Source organism: Chrysoperla carnea, chromosome 1, assembly GCF_905475395.1.
Source record: "Chrysoperla carnea chromosome 1, inChrCarn1.1, whole genome shotgun sequence".
Lineage (NCBI taxonomy): Eukaryota > Metazoa > Arthropoda > Insecta > Neuroptera > Chrysopidae > Chrysoperla > Chrysoperla carnea.
The window spans coordinates 42,395,610-42,422,607 of NC_058337.1; the positions used below are offsets into that span (position 1 = coordinate 42,395,610).

General features: G+C 30.2%; 1 protein-coding gene across 1 annotated transcript in view; it reads left to right on the forward strand.

The window, feature by feature from the left end:
• LOC123302479 (MLX-interacting protein) overlaps window positions 1-26,998 on the forward strand; it is a 55,696-nt gene that overhangs the window by 16,117 nt on the left and 12,581 nt on the right. Inside the window, exons 2-7 of the mRNA XM_044885414.1 lie at window positions 12,439-12,545; window positions 21,958-22,031; window positions 24,075-24,197; window positions 25,035-25,188; window positions 25,250-25,342; window positions 25,911-26,519. Of these exons, the coding sequence (XP_044741349.1) occupies window positions 12,439-12,545; window positions 21,958-22,031; window positions 24,075-24,197; window positions 25,035-25,188; window positions 25,250-25,342; window positions 25,911-26,519 (1,160 nt within the window). The remainder of the gene's footprint in view (window positions 1-12,438; window positions 12,546-21,957; window positions 22,032-24,074; window positions 24,198-25,034; window positions 25,189-25,249; window positions 25,343-25,910; window positions 26,520-26,998) is intronic.

Here is a 26,998-nt window from a genome sequence, read left to right on the forward strand (position 1 = left end):
GAGGCGCTGCGACCGCTAAGAAGTATCAATAAAGGCGGGCTGTTGTGCGCTAATTTGAAATGATATATCAATTTGTACATTATACAACTAACTTCATCTACTTGTACTCAAAAACAGCTAACTTCGCAGATACTACTTCTTGATGACAGCGCGGCTGGTGGCTTAAAAATTACCTATAAATTCTACAAATTTTCAGGGACAGGTGCGCTAATGCTTTAGTACATAGCGATCTTTCTCCTTCTTTATAACCTTCATGATCTCTACTGTCAAAGGATAGTTATACTACTAATACAGTAACCTTGTCGTTTGAAAGTATGGGGTAGTATGCATCAAATCCGGTAGTTCTGATTTTTTGCAGACTTGTTTATGATGTTATTCCAATGAATAATCCAAGTTTGTAATCTCGAGCGCCGAACGCAACCTTGTCAAAAATATCAAAAATAGAAAAATTCGTGAATATTTCGGAGCGTTTTTAAAGTAGACTAAATTTGCTACAATATGTGCCAAGACTGGACCCTGTAGACCCAATACTTTCCGAGACAAAGCCTTTCAAAATTTATCGACGTATGTTTATACATCAGAGCTAACGTCAAATCCGGTAGTTCTGATTTTTAGCAGACCTGTTTATGATGTTGTCCCAATGAATAATTCAAGTTTGTGACCTCGAACGATGAATTCAACTTTGTCAAAAATCGAAAAAACCCGTGAAAATTTCGGTTTTTTTCTTATTTTGGAAGTTTAAACCCTAAACGGACAGTTTTTGAAGTACCTTTTCAAAATGTTTTTAAAGTAGACTAAATTTTCTACAATATGAGAATAGAATCGTCTCTGAAAAACCAATTGCTTCCGAAATAAATCCTTTCAAAATTTATCACTTCTCAATTTTTCGTAATATATTGTCGTTTTGAATGAATTTTGACATTGAACAACACTAGCAGACTAAGTCGGAGGTAAGTAGAACTACTTTCCGCTAGAGTAGCTTGAAATACTACTGAAATATTGCAAACTGGCGTCTAAATATTGCAAAAAATTGCAAAATTAGAAAAAATGATGAATTTTCAACAGCTTTTTCTCGAAAACTATTGGGTCTTTAGTGACGTTTATAGTCTCATATTGAAGCAAATTTAGTCTACTTTAAAAACAGCTTAAAGGTACTTCTAAAACTACCCCTTTATGGTTATAATTGCCAAAATCTCAAAATAATTTTATTGCGTTTTTTGATTTTTGACAAAGTTGCGTTTGTCGCTCGAGGTCACAAACTTGGATTATTCATTAGGACAACATCATAAACAAGTCTGCTAAAAGTCAGAGCTACCGGATTTGATGCATAATGTAATGTATAAAGTTACAGTAATATACGCTTTGTAGCCAAATTAGATCTTTGATGAACCTCAAAGCTCAAATGCTTATTTTAACATAATTTATTTAAAGTGTACTCAACTCCAAAGCGTACTTTACTCTACTTAAATTTACCAAGGCAATTTTCTAGATCAATTTTTGTATTATATAAATACGTATTTCGAATACCAAGTAGTTATTATGCATATGAATTAGCTAGTCGTAATTACTCTTATTGTGTATTTTACTAATTGCTAATTTGGTGACGGTCTGCATTCATACTGATGACTACTTGGTATTCGAAATTCGTATTTATATAATACAAAAATTGATCTAGGAAATTGAACAAATCGAAATTTAATTCCATCTCCTATCTGCAAGAGCTGATTAAAATCGCACAAATAGTTTATTTCCTCAGGTACGTCAGGAGGCATCCCCTCAATGTAAGATCGGAGGATCTTAATTAATTTTATTCTTGTAAAATTATTAAAAGTGTGACGTATTAAAAAAATTACAAAAGTTTTTCTTATATTAATTTCACGTTATCAAGCAATACAATCGACAAAGGAAATACACTTTTTCCAATATAAAAGAAAATATTTCCGTCATTCATTAAAATAAAGATTATGATAAACAAGTGAAAACAAACAATTGACTGAGTTAATTGTTGAAATACCATGCATAGTCAGTGTTGATTTGTTTTATCACATTACACATACAAACATGTGACACATACATAACTGATAATCAAGTATAGTACATATTATAAAATTTCCGCCTAATTGGCGCCCTCACGGGTAAACAGTGATGTTTACGAAAAAATGTTTCAAACAAAAGTTGTTTAATTTTTGATAAGGAACATTTAAACTTTTGTTCTATCTCTAACGGTTTACAAGACCCAATTGACCTATGATGCTCATTTACGAACTTGACCTCACTTTTTACGTCCTGAGTACGCTGTAAAAATTTCAGCTCGATATCATTTTTCGTTTTTGAGTTATCGTGTCCATAGACGGACAGACGGACGGACAACCGGAAATGGACTAATTAGGTGATTCTATGAACACCTATGACATGTTACAAACTTGGGACTAAACTTAATATACTATATATATTTCATATATACATGGTATAAAAATATAGATTAGATCTTGAGTTTCACTTACTTCTTCAACATAATCTTGTACGAAAATTAAATACTATGAAATATGAATTGGACAAACACATCGTAGGAATAATGTGCGAGTTGTAAAAGAAATACCAGTGAAAACAAACAATTGACTGAGTTAGTTGTTGAAATCCCATGTATAGACAGTGTTGATGACGCAATCGTTTTTTTGACGCCAGTAAAGAAATATATCCACTCTTAAATAGCCACACACACATAACTGATATTCTCATATTAATACATACTATAAAATTTGCACCTAATTAGCGCCCTCGTGGGTAAACACTATGATGTTTACAAAAAAATGTTTCAAACAAAAGTTGTTAATTTTTTTCTAAAGAACATTTTTTTAATTTTTACTTTTGTTCTATCTCTAACGGTTTAGTTATGTTGCTCATTTACGAACGCGATCTCACTTTTTACGTAAACACGCTATAATTTCAGCTTCAAATTTCTTTTCGTTTTTGAGTTCGTTCGTGCTTACGGACGGACGGACAGACATCCGAAAATGTACTTAGTTAAGAATTTGAGAGGATTATGAAAATTATTAAATACTAGCTGTGAACTACCCGCTTTGCTGGGCAACATCCCCACTTGCACCCCTCCCTCCACATTTCCTTGCGTGGGATAACAGTTTTGTAATGTACACGTCATGCTCTTTTATTTGATACCCCACTTAGGTATATTTGTAAATATTCGATAATTCCTTCCCACTTTCTCGCTACACCTTTCTACCCTCCGAAGGTTAAAAGTAGATAAAAACAATAGATCTTTGAAGCTGGTTGTATATCGTATCAATATTTGAGCTTAATCGATGCACAACTTTTTTATTTTTTGAAGCATATCCCTTTCAACCCCTATTTCAACCCCTTACTCTACGATAATATCGATGTATTATACATAAAAACCTTCCTCTTGAATCACTCTATCTATTAAAAAAAACCGCATCAAAATCCGTTGCGTAGTTTCAAAGATTTAAGCGTACATAGGGACATAGGGACATAGGGACAGCAAAAGCGACTTTGTTTTATAATATGTAGTGATGATATAGTTGCTCTTACTCCTGACGATACTCTTTTAGAAAATGTACAGATTTTTATCGAAGAATGTTGTCGATTCATTCCCAAAAAGATATTGTATAGAAGACACTTAACCTATACTTAATTCGCATACAAACTTTGAATCCTCTTAAGTCTATTTAGAGAGGGTATATGGTTTGCAAAGCCATAAAGCTATCTTTAGCCGTCTAACTCAAATTGTAGATGAAGTACGAATGTTAAAAGCCGCATTAAACCGTGAAAAAAAATATTTTGACAAAAAAGGAGAACGAAATTGGGGGTGGGATATTGCCACCCCCAAGCTGGCTCATTTTGGAGAAGCCGTATATGTAAACATAAAAATCGGGAAAAACCATTTTTACCCCTGGGAATCCCCTCTAAATTGCCGAAATGAGACTTTACCTTTATAACATCAATCAAATATATAGAGTGGGCTCCTTTTAGTACAAATGAGTTGAAATTTGTTATCCAAGGTTGTTGACTAAGCGGATGGATGTTGTAAAAGCGGAGGCTCATTTCAGCAATTTGAAGTGGATTCTCAGGGAGAAAATAAATTTAGTTAGTTAAAATCGATATGTAGGTTGGTTGGGTTTGTGTCAAGAATGTGTTTTTTTGGTCTGTGAACTTTAATGTCCTCCTTCCCTTTTTTATATCACAAAATCATTTTGCGCGGTTTTGAAGGCGTTTCACATCTGTTTAGTCCCTTCAAATTGAGGTGAAAGTTATTGTGAAAAAATCATATTCTTTTGCGTTTTTTACGGCTTTACTCACTTATACACCTTTTCTAAATCAAGTTAGGAGCGGGAGAGAGTTTGCTGATTAAAAACATCCTTTGTAATAAAAGTAAAATTTGCATTTGGGTATTTGCTTTGAGTACTTGGATACTTTGAATCAGATATGTAAATCATCTAGTACAAGCACCTCCTACAAATTCTTGAATTGTTCGTATTTTAATTTAAGGTTTGTTTTGATTATATCTAATCCTTTAAATTCATTATCTAAAAATTTTATTTAATAAAAATGATAAGAAAATCCAGCTTTAGAAAATTCATTTGTAGGTATATTTTGTTGAATGTCTGACCTGCTATATTTGCAGGCTTCAAATATCCAAAAATTACGTCGAATGACTCGATCTTAGAAATATCTAAAAATGTTTGCATGCTAGTATAATTTATCTCAAGAAGAGTAAATGATTTTATTTTTAGACTTAATCCTAATTGCAGTATAATTTGATGAAAATGTTTTAATCGGATGTTATTCGGAAAGACGTATTTTTGGGAAAGTTTTACAAACGGGCATTGTGAAAATAATGATGATGTCTAAAACTGTTGTGTGTCAGCGCTACAATTGATTTTTCAATAGGTTTCAGCTAGTAAACAAATATTTTTCTATTTTGAAACATTTGTTTAAGCATTATTATTACGCTTTAAAGTTTATAACCACACCTTCCTAAAGGTTCTAAATTCTTTACATAAGTACTAAATACTTAATCTAATCAAGTTACTTTAGGAGTTAAAATACACATTCCGTAGGAGATGGATGTTCATAGCGGAACCAAAATTATTTTATGCATTTTTATGCGCTGAATTCAACTATCGAAGGTGTGTGGCTCTAAAAAACCACAAATTTTTACATTTATTTTTTAAATATATAAATTAACGATGGAAAATGGCAATGTTTTAATGAACTTTTGGCTCATTTAATCCAAAAATGGTCTATGTCGTAAAAGTCGCCTTCTCCAAGTTATATTCTATTTAATGTAGGGAAAAAGTCTGTTTCATCGTAGCGCCTAAACGGATGAATCGATTTTGATTTTTTGGTTTTGCTTGAAAGGTAATTTAATGAAGAGTATTCCTAGATAGTATTTCAAATGCGAGTTTAGGGTTCCGTACCATGAAAATTTTGTTTTATCTCGTGATTTACAAGATGGCTTCTACGGATCCAATACCCAATTGACCTATGTTGCTCGACCTCGACCTCGCTTTTTATGTCCTGAGTACGCTGTAAAAATTTCAGCTTGATATCTTTTTCGTTTTTGACAGACGGACGGACGGACGGACGGACAACGGGAATTGGACTAATTAGGTGATTTTATGAACACCTATACCAAAATTTTGCTAGTAGCATATCAATATTTTTAAGCGTTACAAACTTGAGATTAAACTTAATATACCTTGTATACATATATACATGGTATAAAAAAGTACTTTTTAATGTTATTATAGAGTAAGTATTAAAAAAACAAATAGAATACAAGAATGAAGTTTGATTGATTTTGTTGGTAAGAGAGTCGTCGTCTGGTTTTCGCACCTTGGTGTCCAATATGATTGCCAAGGCACCCTGCACTTGTCTCAATGAATACTTTCTTTTATCGTTAGATTGTTTTAATTTATTGTCTATATCGCCAAATTTTGTCGACATTTTGCTTTATTTGTATGAAGCCTTAGCATTTAGAACATTTAAAGTTTTTGAGTCTGCAAAAATAAATAGTGGTTATAGTTCCGCTATGAAATATATTCTACTTATTTTTGCAATTCTATGCTAATACAAAAATCTTTTATATTAAGAAGGTGACGTCAATAATCTAATATAAATGTTTATCTTAATCCATAAACACATATAATTTCTTATCTATTATCAACACTTAATTAAAAATTTTTTGTACAAAACAGTTTTCGCGACCTTCATAATATAGTGAAATATTTTGAGAGGGTTTTAATTTAAAGTTATATTTAAACAGAGGCAGATTGAACTAGTTCATCGCCGTGGGCTTTCAATTTTTTATGCTTTTTCTTAATCAATTAATTGTTTAGTTACAAAAAAAATTAATTATTGCTTTTACAAATTTTATATTAACTGAATGAATGCATACAAATATAAGATTAGGGGATTAGTACCTAATTGAGTAAATAGTATAAAAATTTGATTATTTTAAAACGTTTAAAGAGAATAAATTAAAATTAAAATTTGAAACTTCTAAACTTGAAAAATATTTATCATCAATTAAAATTCATCGGAGGAATCTTTCATTTTGTTATGCCAAGAGGAGTGTTCATAAGTTACGTGTTCATAAATAAGTCTTACGGTAAAACCGGATAGAAATTTCTTTACTACCGAATTCTGCGTGCTTTGAAACGAAAATGTCTAAATTTTGAAGCAGAGTTAAAATTATTTCCTTTTCTTATTCCGCAAGTAATGATAATAGGTGGAACTCAAGCGAATTGTTCTTTACCCACTCGGACGATAGCTCTGTTATGGTGTGGAATCAACACGCTTCTTTTATATAATATGCGTTTTCGAATATTTCGAGCAATTCTAGAAAACTCAAGAAGAAAACGTTCGCGAAGCCTAACCTGCATAAAATATTTAAAAAAATAAATTTTTAACATAATTTTTTAATACTATCCGTTGTTCCTTAATTTCATAAAGGACCCCGGACCACTATATATAGAAAATGGCCTTCGGTCAAATATCACCAGAATTGAGAAAAATAATCGTCATTCTGAATGGGCACAAATCTTGCCCGTGCCGTTTTTGAGATATTCCACGTCAAAGTTCCCGACTTGCATTGAATTTCAAGAGCTGTTATATCATATGCAATCGAATATTTTATGCCTGAAACGATGACAGAATTGAATCAGTCTCTGCCAAAATACCAAATAAAATTACCCAACCACCATTCCTACAGTATCTCAGAATTTTTCGGTTTTTTTATGTTCTTCCGGCTTTGAGTTATTGAAACCGGAAGTGTCCATAAATGCATATTTTCGGAATAATTAAATTCTGCAAATTAAAAATTGTCTACGAATGTGTGTGCGTGGTTGTGTGTTTTAAGAACAAAGTAATCTTTATCCAATATTTTTTGATTAATAGTAGTTTACATAGCGGCTTTAACAGTCGGGGGCCATTATTGGGAAGATTTGAGCCAGACTAGATTTAAATGTACTATTAAAGTCGCTATGTAAACAACCGGACTTGCTTCTTTCTTTTCAGATATTTTTTAACGCAGTCGGGTTTTTAATTTTTAATTATTTATTTTATTTTTAGACTTTTTACTGTTCCGGCACTAAAAAATTCTCTTATTATACTATATTAAAACTTTTTATTATTCCTAATTAAATTTAAACGTGTAACTTATATATATTTTTGTTATCCCCTTTTAATTTCCTATATTTTTTTTAATTAACGTTTTACTATTTTGCTCCAAAAATCAGCCATTTTGTCCTTTTTTTCCAACACCTATCTAAGGACACTTGGGTTTTTAAGATGAATAGATAAATTTACAAATTTATATACATAAATACATGCATAAATATATACGTATATACTACATAGAAGATACGCGCGAAAAACATAACCATTTCTTGACAGTCGGGTAAAAATGAAGAGATAAGTACTCTGAGAATGTTGGGTAAAATCATCTGTAACTTTGGCAAAAAACCAATCTATTCCTGTCATCGTTTCAGACATTAATTATGTAATTGCATTATAACACCTCTTGAAGTTGAATAGAAATCGGGAACTTTGTGCTCATTAAAACATTTGCGTACAATGACAAGAAGAATATTTTCCCAAATTCTGGCGACATTTGACCGAAAGCCATTTTCCATGTACAGTGGTCCGGGGTCCTTTTACAAAAGAAGATTGACAACCAGACCAGTATATGTGGACTTAAATGTATATGAAGCTCTTACATAATGATGCCCGGACACCCTTTACAGGGCTCGTTTATACTGTTTATTTAATTAGCACTAGTTTACCCTATTCTAATGACTTTATGCGTATCAATCAGTTGACATTTTTTTATGCATTTGATTAAATGCTTAATTTTTTTGATGATAATTTAGAGATTGTGACAAACCTTCAACTGCCCTATTACGAGTAGGCAAAGCAACATATGTAACATTTATTACATACAACTTTTTGAATTATTTTATTTATTATTTGTTAGTGGAAACTAACAACATGAAATGTGATGATAACCTTTTTATAATCTCATTTGTATCGAAAAATTATTGCGTATCTTTTAAAATATATTTGTGGATCTGAACTTTTTATCTTAATATAAAATAGCTTATACAGATTGTTTAACTTAAAATTTCAAAACTCACTACTGTATTTACAATTGCCGCATTCAATAAAGTGCCGCTTTACAACTGTGTAGGCGAATTTTTTATGAAGTCCCACTTAAGCAGAGGCGGACTTAGTTTTTTTTTTTGCAGCTACGCCACGGTTGACACTGTCGTTTTTTTTAAGTCTTCGTAAATCTACTTGGGAGGGAGCTCTTTCTATCAAAATTTTTTTTGGGTGGAGACTCTTAGGCGGTTTTTGTTTTAATATTATTTTTTTAATATTGAAAAAAAAAAAGCTTATTCGTTTAAACACTGATTATTCAGATTCCAACACCCATAACTCAAAAACATTAGTATTTTAATCATCGTGCTCCTTGAGAGTTTTGATCAAAATTACAAGATTAAAAACTTACAATATGAGATTTGGCCGAGATCCAATTCTCACAAGTTTGGTGCAGGGTCGTTTCTATTTCCTTTAAATTATATGAGATGTTGGATAAAAAGCATGTGTTTTGAATCAGGAAGTACTCTGCTGCTAGAAGGAAGGAAGTGTAGTTTATTACAATACACTTCTGATCTCAAAGCATTTTTTCCTTCTTCAATTATCATAATGGAGTCATCGCCTTGTCTTTACAATAACGCATATTCGCGAATGATATATCTTGTTCGAAGTTTCAATATAAATTGAAATGATTCTGATTTCTTCCAACCACAATCTTAAGTTTGGTTAAAATAATAATCTTCCAACAGATGATTCACAAATTAAGGAAAAACATACGGGCGATTTTTTTCATTCCAAAGTATGATTGTACTTGACTAAAAAAATGACATATCTAATTATCTCACTTATAGGACTTGTATGGAGCACGATGAAATCACCATACATGTTATTTGCACCTGCAGGAACCTGCAGGATGTCAAATATTTAGGCTCAAAACCTAAGACCCATCAATCCCAGGAGCAATCCTATGCTGCGTCAGGCCTTGCCAAAATCCTATAGCCTCACCTGCTTAAAATAGCACCTCTTACGCAAAGACGCCTCGCCTTGGGATAAAAGGTTGTTCTCAAGGAAGGCACAAAGAACCCTTGGCCTAGGTGCTAGGAACCCATTTACGGTATCCTTCTTTTCTATTATTATTCTTATGCATTTTATAATTCAAATTTTTCTTAACTAATCATTTTTGATCATGTATTGATTGGGTCGATACTTGATGAAAATCCATTTTAAATGAAAAATAAATTTTGAATTTTTCGTAAAAATTATTTATTTGCAATAATATTTTCGAGATCACAATACAAAATGTTTATGAGAATTCAAAATTTGTTTTTAATTTACCATTATTGATTATGAATTGAAAAATTACTGCGTATCAAATGGTATGACAGGCTTGAATCCTCAACGATTGTCATTTTGCTTGGGGCAATTTTTTTCAATCGGCTACCGGAAAATTAAAGAACTTGTGTATAACAGAATCGGTAAATTCGATTAATCTTCCTGTGGGCATCTTACGCCCGACGATCAGAGCTTTGACTATAATTTTCCTTTCAAATGTAACAAAAGAACTATTGAAAGGCGCATACTCATAACAAGTGATAAGGAACTTTGTGTCGATACCTCCAAGTCTATAATAACAATTTTAGTGAACAATCTGTATACATTTAAAATGATTTTATTTATATTTAATTTTTTTTTAGAATTTATTTATTTTTTAATCAAAAATATATTTGATAATGTTGTTTCTTTACTCCCACATAAATATCGTGTACGAAAATGATATAAACGTGCCGAATCTTGTGCAAGCTTTTAGAACGGTCGACGAACTTTTTTTTTCAAAATACCTATCTGAGCTTTATTATTAAGTCCAAAGTATTGCAAATTAACATAGGCGTCACTAGAATGAAAATATTCAAGGGGTACCGAGATATCAGAAACCATTTTTTGTACTGGGTTGTACTACGGTCTTTAATTAATATTTCCAAAAAATTCTCAATTATTGGAAGGATGCACCCTTGAAAATATTTTTTTATTCTTGTTTATTTTTTCATAAATCGTTTTCTTGATTCCAAACAAATCGTCATAAATTATTTATCAATAAATTGTTTTTGAAAAAAAAAATTTGAAAATGTTTTAAGGTATAACGTAAAATATTTCACTTTTAGTAAGGGAATGATTATTCTTAACATCTACAATAAAAAAAATTAAAATAATAACAACCTCGTCCCGAAGTTGGTCGTTTAATATTAAAATAAAATAAAAATACGTTCAAACAATTTCCTAATGATTGGAACAAGTACAGCTAAACATTTGTATTTACAATAGAATGAGATTGAATTTAAACTATGAATTCATTGATACAAAATCAGTTAAGTTAAATAAACAAAATCATTATTTCTATGAAAGAGATTGATGTTAGTTTAAAGTCATGCATTTTATTGATGAATAATAAAATTGTCTTGGAATAATATTATTGATGAATAATAAAATTGTCTTAAAATTGGAATACATAAGCACGTAAATAAAGTGAATATACAATTTAAAATAACATATCTTTACGTTTGCTTTAAATATAGAATTAGATTAGTTTAAAAACATATCTGTCATGTCTAGTCCATATGTGATTGAGCCAACCACATGAAGATAGTTGTTCTAATAGACAGAGAATTTATAATAAACTGATAATTTTTAGAATATATAGGATATTTTTATGTCACAACAATTTAATGCGAAGTTGGTAAAGTATTGGACTTAAGACACTAAAATCAATTGTAAACCATATGCCGCTGGTTTAAATCCGACTCCTTCATACAAACAACTCAAGCGTTTATGTCAATTTCACCACTCAACCCCGTATGGTAGTTGTATCACATTCGTGGCCCCATTCGCCATATTTGATCTCGCTATGATGTTGAGACAGCCTCATATCGGTTTTTTTGTCAGTGTACCAAAATGTTATTACATTTTACAGAAAAATGGGTTTGCGGACGTACTATCTTAATTCGACTAGGAATAAATCATTAATCAGGCAGCTTTCAGAATGATGTATGAATTAAAAAGAGTTATAGAAAAAAAAACCATTACTGATATAAAAAAATAGAAATTTCCATAGAATGAATCTCCAATGGTGTTAAAATAAGACGGTGATAGACGCAGTCATGATTTCATAATATTGTATCAGTATCAGTGTATAAAGCTAAGTTACTCTCTTTGCTTGCCTTAATAGAACTTAATTTTTAACCTTAACATAGAGTAGAGAAATCTTATTTCAAAATAAATTCAACCTTACTAATTGAAGTTTGGTCTATTGTATAAAAATAAATAATTTTATGATTACTAGCGACCCGGCCCGGCTTCCCACGGGTGCAGTGCTGATACTCAATATACTACAGAATGTCTTTATATACAAAAATGTGTTTATTTACGACATAACATTAGAAACTCAAACTAAAATTATCAGTGTTTCTCTACTATATTATGCATGTATTATACATATAAATCTTACTCATGTATCACTCTCTAAAAAAAAAAAAACTCATCAAAATCCGTTGAGTAGTTTTAAATATCTAAGCATACATAGGGACAGACAGCGGGAAGCGACTTTGTTTTATACTATGTAGTGATTCTTACGCTTTTGTATATTTAGATGATAACGAAATATTTGTTATTGATACATATTGAAGAATTATTCGTTTTCTGCCTCCCTCCTTTCTTTCTCTCTTGGGACCAATCGAATAAATATTAATTTTTTTTGTAATAGTTTTTTTTTTTTTCATTTTATTTATATTCTTTTTCTAATTTTTTCAGACAAAAATTAACATCACCAAAATGGAATCGATTTAAAGGTATTCGTTTAAGGTGGAAAGATAAAATTCGATTGAATAATGTAATATGGAGGTGTTGGCACATGCAGTGTAAGTTTATTTTGAATTTATTATTAATTATGTATCACTTGGATAAAAATCTTAGATGCAGGAATTATTTTGTAAGATTTTCTATGATTTTTGTGCATTGCGCTTGTAATACTTGACTTGATCACCACAATAATCATTTTTGAGTTCATTCATAATCTTAATTTGAAATTAAAACAATCGAAAAAAAATTGTTTGAAAAATCAAAGATGAAAAACTAGATGAGATAGTGAAATATTGGTAATAGAAGGGAAATTTACATTTAAGCGTCTTAAAGCTATTTTTTTAAATATAAAAATACTAGCTGTAAACTACCCACTTTGTTGGACAACATCCCCACTTTCACCCCCCCCCCACAGGTTTTTTGCGTAGTGGTTACAGTTTTGTAATGTACAACGTCATGGTCTTTTATTTGATACCCCACTTATTTGAAAATATTCGATTATTCATCGCCACTTCCTCGCTCCATCTTCCCACCCCCCGAAGGTTAAAAATAAATAAAAACATCCTTGAAGCTGGTTGTATATCTTATCAATATTTGAGCTTAATCGATCCACATCTTTTTAAGTTTTTGTAGCACATCCCTTTCAACCTCTTACTCTACTATATTATGAATATATTATACATAAAAACCTTCTTCTTGAATTACTCTGTCTATTAGAAACAACCGCATCAAAATCCGTTACGTAATTTTAAAGATCTAAGCATACATAGGGACATGATAGGTATAGACAGCGGGAAGCGATTTTGTTTTATACTATGTATTAAAAAATTGTCTCTGTTTATAGTACTGTTATTCTTCAACACTATGTTTTTTTTGAGAATTTAAATATTAAACAACTATCCATAAAAAAGTATGAAATATCAATGAAAAGTATGAAGTGTAATCCATTGAACAATACCATAATGTTACAAAGAACACATCCTAATATACCTTGAATCCTCCTCATCGATTGTACTTAAAGCCGCCTTCACCAACATTTAATAGCTATAGTTCACTATAAGGAACAGCATCATAGAATGTATGTAATTAAAAATCCTTACACATTTAACAGCAATATCAGCTGAAACTACTGAATGATTCAAGGTACACTCACTGTCAAAAAAAGTGCCATAGTTAAAACATTCTAAGCGTACTCATCATATGTTATGTTATAATAGTAACACTTAGAATGTTTTAAAACGAGCATTTTTTGTGACATTGAGTATACATTGCACTCTAGTTACTACATCGTACCTTTTAATCTCTCGAGTTAGTAATCAATTAAGTACGAGTTGTACACAGTATTTTTTTACGAATGCAGTATTAGATCTATCTTTGTGCACAATTTTCCGTCAAATCATTAATTAAAAGATAATTGATCGATAATTTTTCCTAAAAATGTGTTTTCAAAATCAAGAAAGTTATAAGTAAAATTTACGATAAAGAGGGGAAAACCCTGCCATTAACGGTTAAAATTGTTAATTATGTTAAGTACTTTTTATTAAATGCTAAGTAATTTTTAAAAGAATTTTCTAAGTCTTAGTAAATTGTTATTATTTCATGATTAAGTAGTACAATAATGACATGTGATGATGTCTGTTATGAAATAAGAATCTCGTGACAATAATCATAAATATTATGTGAATCATTGGTATAAAAGCATAATATAAATTATAACAATATTATAATATCATTTATTTTTACTTCTAGTAATAGGGCGTAAATTTTCTCCAATTATTTTTTCATAGCGAAAAAATGGTTCAAAAGAAATTATAGTACGGTGTTGTGTGCGTTAGGTAGTCCAGCAACACGGACGGTATGGACTCGGAAAATTTTTAATTGCTCCTCCAGCTTAAAATTTATTAATGTTTGGTATTTCTCTTATTTTAATAGGAAAATAATCGACTCTGCGACACCTTCCCCTATAGCTCTTCCGAAAAATGGTAGACGAATTTTTCTATATGTTAGCCATGTGAAAAATCAACCCAAATTGTTCAGTTGGTTAAAGCGTAACCAATTCCGTATGTGGTATGTCTAGGGTAACGGGTTCGATTCTCGGTGGTACAACAAAACATTAATTTAATTAATGGTTGTGATGGGCTGGTGTTGTGCATGATATATGCATGAAGGAGGAGTATTCAGTTTCTCAAAATAATAGAGGAGTTGATAAATAAAATTATCAGCGGAAAAGGTGATAAAACATGTATATTCAATAGGTCCTATGACCTAAGTGAATCTCTCGTGGACAGCCAATATAACCCAACCTAACCCAGCCATGTGAAACCTTAAATCATTTATTATTAAAGAAAAAATCAAAGAAAAGAAAATGTTAGTATTTTAAAGCAACCAAAGATAGTTTAACAAGTGAAAACAAATAATTGACTGAGTTAATTATTGAAATAGCATGTATAGACAATGTAGATTACACTGTCACATCACACATACATACATGTAACACATACATAACTGATATGCACATATAATACATTCTATACAATTTGCGCCTTCACAGGTAAACAGTGATGTTTACGAAAAAATGTTTCAAAAAAAATTTGTTTATTTTTTTATAAGTAAGTTTATTTCTTAATACAACCTTTTGTTGAGCAGAAAAAAATTCAGAAGAAAATTGTTAATTCTTGGCGGTTAATTTGTTTATTGCAGATCAAAGATAAAAAACTGCAACTAGTCTTAAACGACGTATTTTATTAATATTTTAAGTTTTTAATTTTTTTTTTGGCCGGTGCACCGTTTTCCTTAAAAAGTCGAAAAAACCTCTTAAACAATAAAAATGACTTCTAAAAATCATAAATTTTAACAATAAGCTACAGGTTTTCCTTTGCTTTTGTCACCATCATTTTCAGCGCATTTTTTATATAAAAACTAGCTAACCCGACAAACTTTGTTCCGCCTTAATGGCAATAAATAAGCAGTTTTTTTTTTTTTTTTATTTGAAAAAATACAAAAAAAAAATACATTAATCATTCATAATTATTTCTGTATTTTAGTACATAGGTTGCTCTTCATTTAAGTACCTTGTAGCCGTTCTTGAGTTATAAGTGGAGTAACTAACACGACTTTGTTTTATATATATAGATAGTCAATAAGCTTACCTGTTTAATTTTCTGACGGAAAAGAAGTTTATTCGAGTCGCCTTAGCTATTAATTGAAAAAAAATTAAATGTAGAAGTTCTACTATAGTCAAACCGTAATTCCGAACATTTTTATTTTACTTTCTGGAACAAAATTGGCTGAGATACGCTACTTTTTACGATAAATACTAAAAAAAAACTCGCTTAATTTTAACAGTTTTTCGCGGATAAATTAAAAATCGTGCATTCAATAAAAAAAAATGTGATATCACTATAAAGCTCTTAAAATAACAAAGAAATTCTATAAAGTGTTAGTTTTTATCTTTTAGTAGTACAATAAAAGCTTGTACTTTAAAAATACTTTTATGTTATGCTATTAAGATTATTTATAACTGAAGTATTTAGTGCATAATAAATTATGACGTTATGAGAGAAATCTTTAAAAAAAATTGATTAAATTACCCATAGCATAATATTTATGACGTATTAACGCTAATATCTAAAAGATGGGAAATTATACATGAAAATGAAAATTTTTAAATTATTTCAATAAAAATTGTATGAAACCAACTTTGATAATTATCCATGTAAAGTGTAAATTATTTTATAATCTCTTTAAAATTTTACTGAAAAAGGTCAATGTTTAATATTTGACCCAAAAAGTCATTATTTATTTGTAACAATATTTTATAATACATAAATTATAGGCATGCTTTAACAAAATTTATTATATTTTGTTTAAAATATGTACAATGTAAATACAGGCAGGCTCTTTCAGGAGGAATAGTAAATATTTGAGGTACATGTTTAGGAATCCGAATTAAACATAAAAGCTCCTATAAACCTGCCTCCTATTCTCAAGCGATTGTCTTTATTCATATAACGCTTGATAATAGGATCCATGTTTATAGAAACTTGAATGTTTACTTAATGGAGCTCTTGCATGAGAGATCTACGTTAGATCATCTACCCCAGTCATTCCAAAAGTGGTTTATATTGACCTCTTGGGTTTGATCGAAGGCGAAATTGAAGAATCCATCTTTTACCTATATACAATACACACAACGATGTTTTCAACATCTATAAGTGAGAATAACTAGTCTTTTATGCGTGCGCCTCTATAAGGGAAACTGGTTTACTGAGAAACCTCGATAAGCGAAAATAAGGTGCATTGAACTCTCGCTTAACCAGGTTCGCCTGTACCTATATTGCTACATATTACCCAATGGAAATGTAAGTAACATTAAAATATCGGAAATTTACTCGTTAAAACTTAACTAACTCTAACTTATTTTATTTTATACTTAATACAATTTTCTTAAGACGATTTGGCAACTATTTTATAAACAAGTGACTGTTTTTATGTTACGCGCATGTTTGTGTGTACACTGTATACACAAGGTGAACCATCTTAATCTATACACCTAAATATCTCGTTTTGTAGCTAACCAAATAAAAATTAACTTAAACAAAAGTTGCACAGTTTGATGGAGGACATTGGATTGGACCTAGTTCTTCGGGTTTCTTTATAATAGCCAATTTAGATCGTAAACGATGAGAGATAGATAAATACATTAGAAAGTTGATTCTAATAATAATTAACAATTTTTGTTTAAAACATTTTTTCGAAAAACGTTAGCTCTCAGAGGAAATGCGACTTAAAAATATGTTATTGTAGTAATTATAGATCAAACTCATGGACACAGGCGAATCTATTTCCCTTGACATCTTTAGGCTAAAGCATTTTTCCGTAGTTAGCGTGTTTCCTTTCGATTAAATGCAATAATGTTTTATTTTTTAGTCGGATTTCCTTCAATGTTAGTTTCGTTTTAAACAAAAATTGTTAGTTTTTTATGAGGATCAATTTTCAAATTTAAAGTGTTATTCTATATCTTACCGTTTAAGATATAAATTGGCTATTAAAGAAACCCGTAGAACAACGCCCAATCTCATGCTAGAACATAATGTCCTCCACCAAACTCAGCAACTTTTGTATAAGCTATTTTTTATTGATTTTTTAAAAAGCGAGATATTTAGGTGTATAGATTAAAATAGCCCATACTCTCACACACATTAAAAAAGCAAAGTTGCCACATATTTTTCATCTATACTCTCGAAAACAGACTAGAGATTTTCTCATACATGACCTAAGGTACGTACTCAGAGTCCCCAAGCATTACAGGAATAAAGACAATCTTGTACTTCTGTAACACTAGGGAATGGGACGCATGACCTAAAATATTAACTATTATTCCTGAAACATTCCGTGCATTATGTGCATTTTCATATTTTATTTAAAATAAACATTTTCTATTTTCTATTAAAAAAAGGTGTAATTTCCTTGATATGTGCGTCATTAAATCATAACGAACGAATTGATTTAGTTACTATCTTCTATCGAATATTTTTATCTATAAAATTATTGAGATGTTAACAGCGTATGTATATTATTTTGCAATTAATCGAGGAAATAAAACAGTCTAACCAAGGAATCGTCTCCTCGTCAGTTGATTTTTGTGGGTGCCGGTGGAAAATGTTTCTCTTAGTGTACTCAACAAAATCATATTCATGCGCATTTGTGCTTTTTCGATTTACACCCATAAGGTGGGGCAGAAGTACCCTACTTCCAGACACCACATTCTCTTTATTTTACACTTGTATTTTATATTATGGACAATTCCCAGCATGTTTTGATCCTTGGTATTTTTATCCTAACCTCAAACTATTTATTGACGAAAATAAAATTTATTTTGTGGTTCCGATCAAAAATTGAGTTTAAAAGTCGTTAGATATTATATTTTTGACGATTTTTAATTTTGGAAAATTTTTCGGCTGGTGTGAATTTTCACTAACTCTCACCGTTATCGATATATAAGCGTTATAAAAATAGAAAAAAAAGAAGACGTAAACCCTTCTTATGGACGTAAACCCAAAAAGCTCTTTAAAAAGCTTTATGTTCACATGAATATGATTTTTTTGAGTACACTCAGGCAAACATTTACCACCGGGTCCAATAAAAATCTACAAACAAGGGATCGATTCCTTGGTCAAATGCTTTATTTCCTACAGTAAGTTCAAAATGAATATAATTATACTTTTAAAAGTACTGAATAGCAGACGCCCACTCAATACACCTTTTCATTTAAGAATAAATTTTTAAAAATGATTCAAGAAAAACACGTTTAAACGACAATAATTCCTGAAAAGTTTATAAAAAAGATAAAGCGTATCAATAAACGGTTAATAGCAGGTTATTTCAAAATATTTTATGAAAAATTAAAAACCGATTGCTACAATTATCTTAGCAGGAAAATATTTATCATATCTAGGGTTGCCACCTGCTCGGGCCTCGTCCGGCAGTGACTGGTTTAGAAATTTTTGCCGGGTCATTGCGTGGTCAGGATCGAAAAAGCAAAAAAAAGCATTATGGTTGCTGAATCTTCACCACAATGGATTTGACCTCAACAACTAGAGTAGTGAGAATTGATTTTGTTCATGATTTTAGTGTTTATAGGACTTATCAGATTATTTTGTTGGTATACGATAAGAACTCAGTTGTAAAACTTTTATATCCGTTCTATCTAAGTCATGTTCGTGCAGAATTTTCATCTTTGTTCGTTTTGTCCGAGTCATGCTTGGGTTAATTTTTTATGCCTGTCCCTTGTGATTAAGTGTTAGATACTTAAGGATTAATGCCAAAACAAACTTACTGATAGTTTTCGTGAAAAATGATTGACAAAATCTGCAAATTTTTAATATATTTATATTACTTCATACTTAAATTTTTGATGTTGTTGAAATAAATCAAATATGACGTAATTGGACTTTTTTTGGATTTCCCGCTTCATACTGCAATCCCCCTCCCCACAATCGCACCATCATAATATGACGGGCGCGAGATCTGACCGAGCTGGCAACCCCAATCATACCTTTAATTAATTCTGAACTAATAGAGTTAAGAACTAATTCCGAACTAAGTTGCATTAAATTTTATAGCTACCATAAAATTCATAATTCATATAAATAAAACAAGTCAAAACAAACAAATAACTGACTTAATTGTTGAAATACCATGTACAGACAGTGTTGATTACGCAATCGTTTTTTTATAGCCACTCTAACAAAGTAATAAGAGCATCTTCTCACTTTCTCGATGTATCTTGCGGACTATAAAAATGCGACAAAGCTGTATATCAAATATATTTAGTGGTTGAAAAATACACATTAATTAATATATGTTTTAATGCCACCAAATATATCTGATATACAACTTTGTCGCATTTTTAAAGTCCGCAAGTATACATAGTAATAAACACGCACACACGTTATACCTTATACAATACAAGAACGTATACATACAATACATTGTTCTAACCTAATTTTCGCCCTCACGAGTAAACTGTAATGTTTACGAAAAAAAGTTGTTTATTTTTTTACAAGGAACATTATTTAAACTAAAATTTTGTTCTATCTCTAACGGTTTACAAGATGGGTCTTACGGACCCAAGGTCTTACGTTCTGAGTACGCTATAAAAATTTCAGCTCTTTTCTTTTTCGAGTTATCGTGTTTACAGACGGACTTGCAGACATTCAGATGGACAATCGGAAATGGATTTTATGAACACCTATACCAAAATTTTGTTCATAGCATCTTTATTTTTTCGATTTTAAGATTTCGTCTTTTTTTCTCTTCGTTTATTGGAGTAATAATAATCCCCTTACTCCAAATTATGGCTGTGCACAAAAATTAGGTTAATCTGAAGCTCTCTTTTCTCGTGGAAAAGGACAAACTAACATATTAATATAGTATGTGTGCCTACTGCCTATCAATAATTTGCAATTGATTTACAACACTGATTGTGTAAATATTGCATTTTTGCCCAATTTTCTTGGTTAAAACATTTAAAAAAATCGTTTTTAGGAAAAAAATGTTAGTTTATCAAATAAACTAACAATACATTAAATTTATACTTACTTATTTCAGGTATTATTATAATCAGTAATTCAAACTATGAAATATAAATATTACGTTCTGAACATTATATGGATAAGAGAAAGAATTTTAATTCGATGCACTGTATCGTTCCGGAGTAATCTGTAAACAAACATTTAAAAAAAACATCAAAGTTCAAATTTTGTGATAACCTTATACGTATACATAAACATTTTTTTGATGTCGTCGAAAAAATTATTCTGTGATAAGATTAATAAAATAGTATTATATTAACTGTTTTGCAGGCTATGACTCTTGAATTTTTTAAGAATACCTATATATTATTAAAATTCAAACGAATTTTTCGATGTGAATTTTATTCTGGTAGTTTTTAATCTGGAAGTTTTTTGAAACTTTCAAAAATTTTCATCTAAATTTTCAATTTGTGGGCACCGAAAAATCCTAATTTTTATAAAAAGGAGAATTAAAGTTGAGTTCAAAATTATTTCATTCCACACTCAATCCTATAATAGATAACTTTCCTGACGGGAAGCTTTCCCGGATTTTTTCCCGGAACACGTGATAATGACAGGCCTCTTCTTAATTAACATATATTGTTTTTTATTTTGTAAATCACAAGGTGTAAAAGGTAGAACTACATTTTTTTAGGCTTGGGAGGTATTATTTATTCTTAAACTAGAGTGATACCCACCCGCTTCGCTGGGTTTAAAAGTAAAGATTGATAAAAATTGCTCCCACTTATCCCTTTTCTATAACACTCGAAATAATGGTGGGGATTGTTTTAGATAGGTAAAATGTATTAGTTTTTTAAATGTATAATATTAATTATTCATTGAGTATATCAGAGAAGATGGCCTTGAAATATTTTATATTGACTATTTTTACAGAAATCTGTAATTTATGGTAATTTCAAATGCCAAATTAAATAAAAAATTTTTATTTTTTTAATTTTTTTTTAATATATCTTTTTAAATTATAGTTCATGTGTTATTCTGATATATCAGCTATATTGCTATACAGTTTCATTAAAAACCATTCGCTAGTTTAAGCGTGAAAGCGTAACAAACAAACAAACAAACATGCTTACTTTCGCATTTATAATATATAGAGATAGACTAAAAACTTGTATTACTTTCACGAAACTATAAGTCCGATTGCGCGAATGAATTCTTGACCCGAGCAAATAATATTAGTGAGTTTGGGGGTATGGTTAAGTTTGAAACTTTTGTGGCATAATTTGCAGGGAATTTTCCTTATTCTCGTGTAGACTGAAATCTAAATGCCTGCATTGCATAATATTTATTGTAAACGACTTAGGCACGTAGAACGTATGATTCTCCAGATGCTAGGCACTCAAATGACTAATAATTTCTTATTTTTATTTTCTAGTTATAATGAAACAAAATACATTGGTCTGCCAGTTTGCATCACCATTAGACGTGGACACTCATAATAAGCCTGAGGTTTGTAATATCAATTTTTATGTTTTCTTTTTAATTTACTTTGCATTTTCTTATTTATATGGATTTCTTTTTAATTTCCGTCCATTTTACGCATATAAACATAATAGATTACTTAAAATAAAATTAATAATATTTTTTAATTAGTTCACCCCAAGATCCGTAAATGTTATATTGAACTGAGAAAGAACACAAATAATTAAAATGTAATTCTTTAGTTTCTTGTTGTTTTTTTTTTTATAGTTTGAAATACGCTCTGAAAAAAATTAAAATAATGACCATCTCATCCCGAAGTTGTCCGTTTCATATTGAAATGAAGTTAAAATACTCTCAAACAATTTCCTAACGATTGGAACAAGTACAGCTAAATATTTGTATTTACAATAGAATGGGGTTGAATTTAAAATATTAATTCATTGATACAAAGTCACTGAAGGTAAATAAACAAAATCATGACTTCTATGAAAGAGATTGATTTTAGTTTAAAGTCATGCATTTCATTGATGGAAAATAAAATTGTACTTAGTTGGAATATATAATCGTGTAAATAAAGCGAATCGATGAATTAACAGAAAATTTCTTTGCGTTTGCTTTAGAGGATTTGGTTATTATGATCGCATATCTATCATATCTAGCTAATATGTGATTGAGCCAACTAAATCAAGATTGTTGTTACTAACTTACAGAAAGTTTGAAATAAACAGTAGTTGTATCACATTCGTGGTACCATTCGCCATATTTGTACTCGCGATGAGGTTGAGACAACCTCATATCGGTTGGTATTAAGAATTTTTTTCAGTGCGCATACCTTGGTTATTATAGACAAAAAAAATCCAAAATGTCGTTCTCAATGAGAACTTCAAGATTGTCAACCATACTTTATAAGTATGGTGTCTAAAATTATTGATATCCTAATTTGTTTTTATTTTTTATTCAGGGAGTCGCGAAATAGACGTTGTGATTTGAATACGGTTTAAGTTTTTATACCATGTATATGTATATGAAATATATCAAGGTATACTAAGTTTAGTCCCAAGTTTGTAACGCTTAAAAATATTGATCCTACGAAAAAAAATTTGGCATAGATGTTCATAAAATCACCTATACTATTCCAGCCCATTAGTTCATATCCGATTATCCGTCTAGCCGTAAACACGATAACTCTAAAACGAAAAGAGATATGAAGCTGAAATTTGTATAGCGTACCCAGGACGTAAAAAGTGAGGGTGAGTTCGTTAATAAGGAACATATGTCAATTGAGTCTTGGATCCGTAGGACTCATCTTGTTAACCGTTAAGATAGAACAAACATATAAAAATGTTTCTTATAAATAACTTTTGTTTGAAACATTTTTTCATAAATACCACTGTTTACCCGCGAGGGCGCAAATTAGATTCGAACATTATATATTATGTGTTATATGGAAATATCAGTTATGTGTGTGTGGCATCACAGCTATGTTTGCAATACAGGACTGTGACTATCTAAGAGTGACTATCATTCTTTACTTACATGACGTTAAAAACAAACGATTGCGTAACACTTTTTATACATGGTATTTTAACAATTAACTCAGTCAATAGTTTGTTTCACGTGTTTGTTTAAATATTAATTTTGTTTTCGTTGCTTTCTCTTTTGCAAAATTTCAATTTATGGCTTAGGATTTATTGAAAAACCATAACGTTTATTTTCCTCCAAAAACCCTGTTTCTAAATACAGAAGTAAATAAAGAAAATAACTCTCCTGAGAAGTCAACTTTTTTTACAAAGTGTTTACAACCTAATAAACAAGTGTGGAAAATTTCAAAGATGCACTAATTTTTATTACCATGATATTCTATTTAATTTTATTACATGAAAAAATTACCTCTTATATGGTTAAGACCATTGAGTTTTATTATTATTTTGATTATTCCAAAAAACTGATAACTAAAAGATTCTGAATTAGATTTTTACAAAGCCATTCCTCTGTTTACTTTCATTTCCAAAGATTTTATAAAATGTCAAATACTTTTCATACAAAAAGTTGAATTTTTTTAATTAATAGGCAGTGGTTTTAGAAGGAAAATATTGGAAAAGGCGCCTAGCGGCAGTTACAGCTGAGTATAAAAAATGGCGTTTATTTCATCGAAATCGTATCCTTGGTTGCAACAAAGATGGTTCAGATGTTGTAAGTTATTTTTAATAAAAATTTATTTAAAATTAGGAAAATCCAATACATCAAAATTAAATTAGAAATTGCATTATTACTATATTATACTATAAGGAAAATTTTAAATGTGGGGTTTTTTTGTTTTTGGTTTAGTGAGAATTTTGTTCAATAATTTCTTACTTTGTGGTACTTTCTTTGAAACAGAAAAATCTCATTTAATGGGAAATTTGAGAAAAAGTTAAAAAATTGAACCCTTATTTTTTACAGCTAAAAAATGCTAATGAGCATGCTCTGACCATTTTATTTTATGATTTTTCGCGAAATTAGTTACCAAAGGCGATTTCTGCTACAAAAAAATAAATTAAGTTAGCTATTTTAAAAAAATTAACTTTAAATATAATTTTTCGATTATGTTCTCTACCAAACCTTCTATCTGCAGTTATGATTTGTAAATACAATTATTTTAATAATCTGCCTTCTTAAGTTTTTGTAGATGTATTCTCATAAGTATAACAAATTCTTTTAATTTAGATATTTAAAAAAAAATGCCTTTCTAAAAAAAATTCATGTTTTGGAGCGAAACTCTTCAAAACTGAAATACAGCTTTTTGTCATGCCTTTCCGTATTATCGAACTACATGTCTATGAACATAGATTGGAGTTAAACGTTTGATCTGTTAAACGCCTTTCTTTTACTCGGAGAATTGTTCGATTATTGATCAGCATAATCAGCGATTTTGTTTTTTTGCAATTCAAAATATTTAAAAATGATACACCATACAAATTTCAGGGAAAAAATTTACCATTAAAATTTTGCCTTATTTTACAGTAATTTAAATGAAAAATTTCTATTTAGTTATCAGAAATGGATATGTTGGATTGGCAACCAAACAGCGAAGAAGGAAATATGATGATGGTCGATGAAGATTACATGGATTTTATGGCTGATACATTATTTTCAACCATTCAATCAAATCAACCATTTGCTTTCCCTGATTCTAGAGAAATAGGTAATATTTAAAAACATTTTAAAAAAAACATCAAAAATAAAAATTAATGTTCAATTTACAGCACGTGCCGGTCTTGCCGATTTTATTCAACCAAGTTTGGGACCATTACAACCAAATTTGGAAGATTTTATGGATACATTTGAACCATTACAAGGTAAATAATTATTGATTAAAAATTAGTCTTGATCGGCGTTGTACTATTTCTTAGTGACATATCATTAAATGGATTCAATTGTCCAACTTAAATGAAAAAATCTTTGATCGAGAGAATTTTACAATCACACAGTATGTATATTCTTGTTTCGTTCCTTTTATTTGTTATTAATGAGTTAGTAATAATTAGAGTCCCAAGACGATGGATGACTCACTACGGTCTCTGACCAGTCCTTGTTATGAGATCTCTTGGGTCAGCCATTCTTTGACAACCACTGCAATTTGAAATGGCTTTTATATTAGTAACTAAACTAAAAATAGGCCAGTCTCATTTTAAATATCACAACAGACCTTATAGTCTAAGTGTGTCACATCCTATAAAAGCCTCTATAACTTAACCTAGGTTAAATTGTTCAACCAGTTTTCAAATCTTTAGTTTTAATTTGTAATTATGTGCACCATGGTTACAAAAAGCTCATTAACCAGTTATACGATCGAATTAATTTCTCGAGGATTCAAACATTTCTCTATCCAATACTATCTAAAAAAAATTATAAAAATTGTTTCAGAATTGATATGTTCAAAACTAGCACCAGTGCCCGAAGAACCCAGTAATGAAGAAATGTTTCGATCTAATTTTGTTGGTTTAGATCTCATGCCAGCAGAATCTCAGCAACAGCAACAAAATCGGATATCGCCAATGATGTTACAACAACAATCAACATCAGTAGTATCAACACTGCCATCTTCCCAACAGCAGCAAACTGTCGTTCAGCAACAATACATCCCGCCACTTAAACTAGAACTAACCGAACAACAATATAACGCCGAAATTTCTCAGCAAATCAACAATTTATATGAACAGGCAACAAATTTACAGCAACAACAACAAAATTTGCAACAAGAGGAAGCAAACATTCAACAACAACAACAAATATCAATTGTATCTCAGCCAACTACCACCAGATGTCATCAACCGCGAATTAGTCGATCAATTCAACGTTCAAATAAATTAAATCAACGACAACAAAGTAATGCAATACAACAACAAGTTTTACAACAATCGAATACAGTACAAAATTATCAACAAATGACAACAAATTATAATCAGCCTTATGAAAACTTACAACAGGAAACTTCAACATATCAAAATTATCAAACTATTGACATGACGACAGGTAATTATGCAATATTAAATACAGAAGAGTGGAGACCAAACTCATTGGTTGAAAGAACATTTAATTTTAACCTTAATATCGGATTTAAAAGAAATCCGACTTACCTCAAAATTTCCGTTAAAGATTGGTGCTATTCGTAAACCATTTTACAAATACAAATTATTTAAAATCACTCGAAGAATATAATTAATATTTCTATTAAAATTTTGAATGACAAAGATAATGCCGCCATCTAGGAGTGAAGTATCACTTATATATAATTGATTTAGCTAAATATTTCTTCAATGAAAATTACTTCAGTAAATGATATTGTACTTGGAGGAGGAATCTTACAGACACTTTAAATTTGATCTAAACTTTCTATGTTGTTTCAAAATCATTACGTGTTCCTCAATGATAAGAGATAGAGGAAATATTTAAAATCGAAAGTTATTCTTTATAAAATATCAATCAGTTTTATTCATCATAAAAGTTTTTCA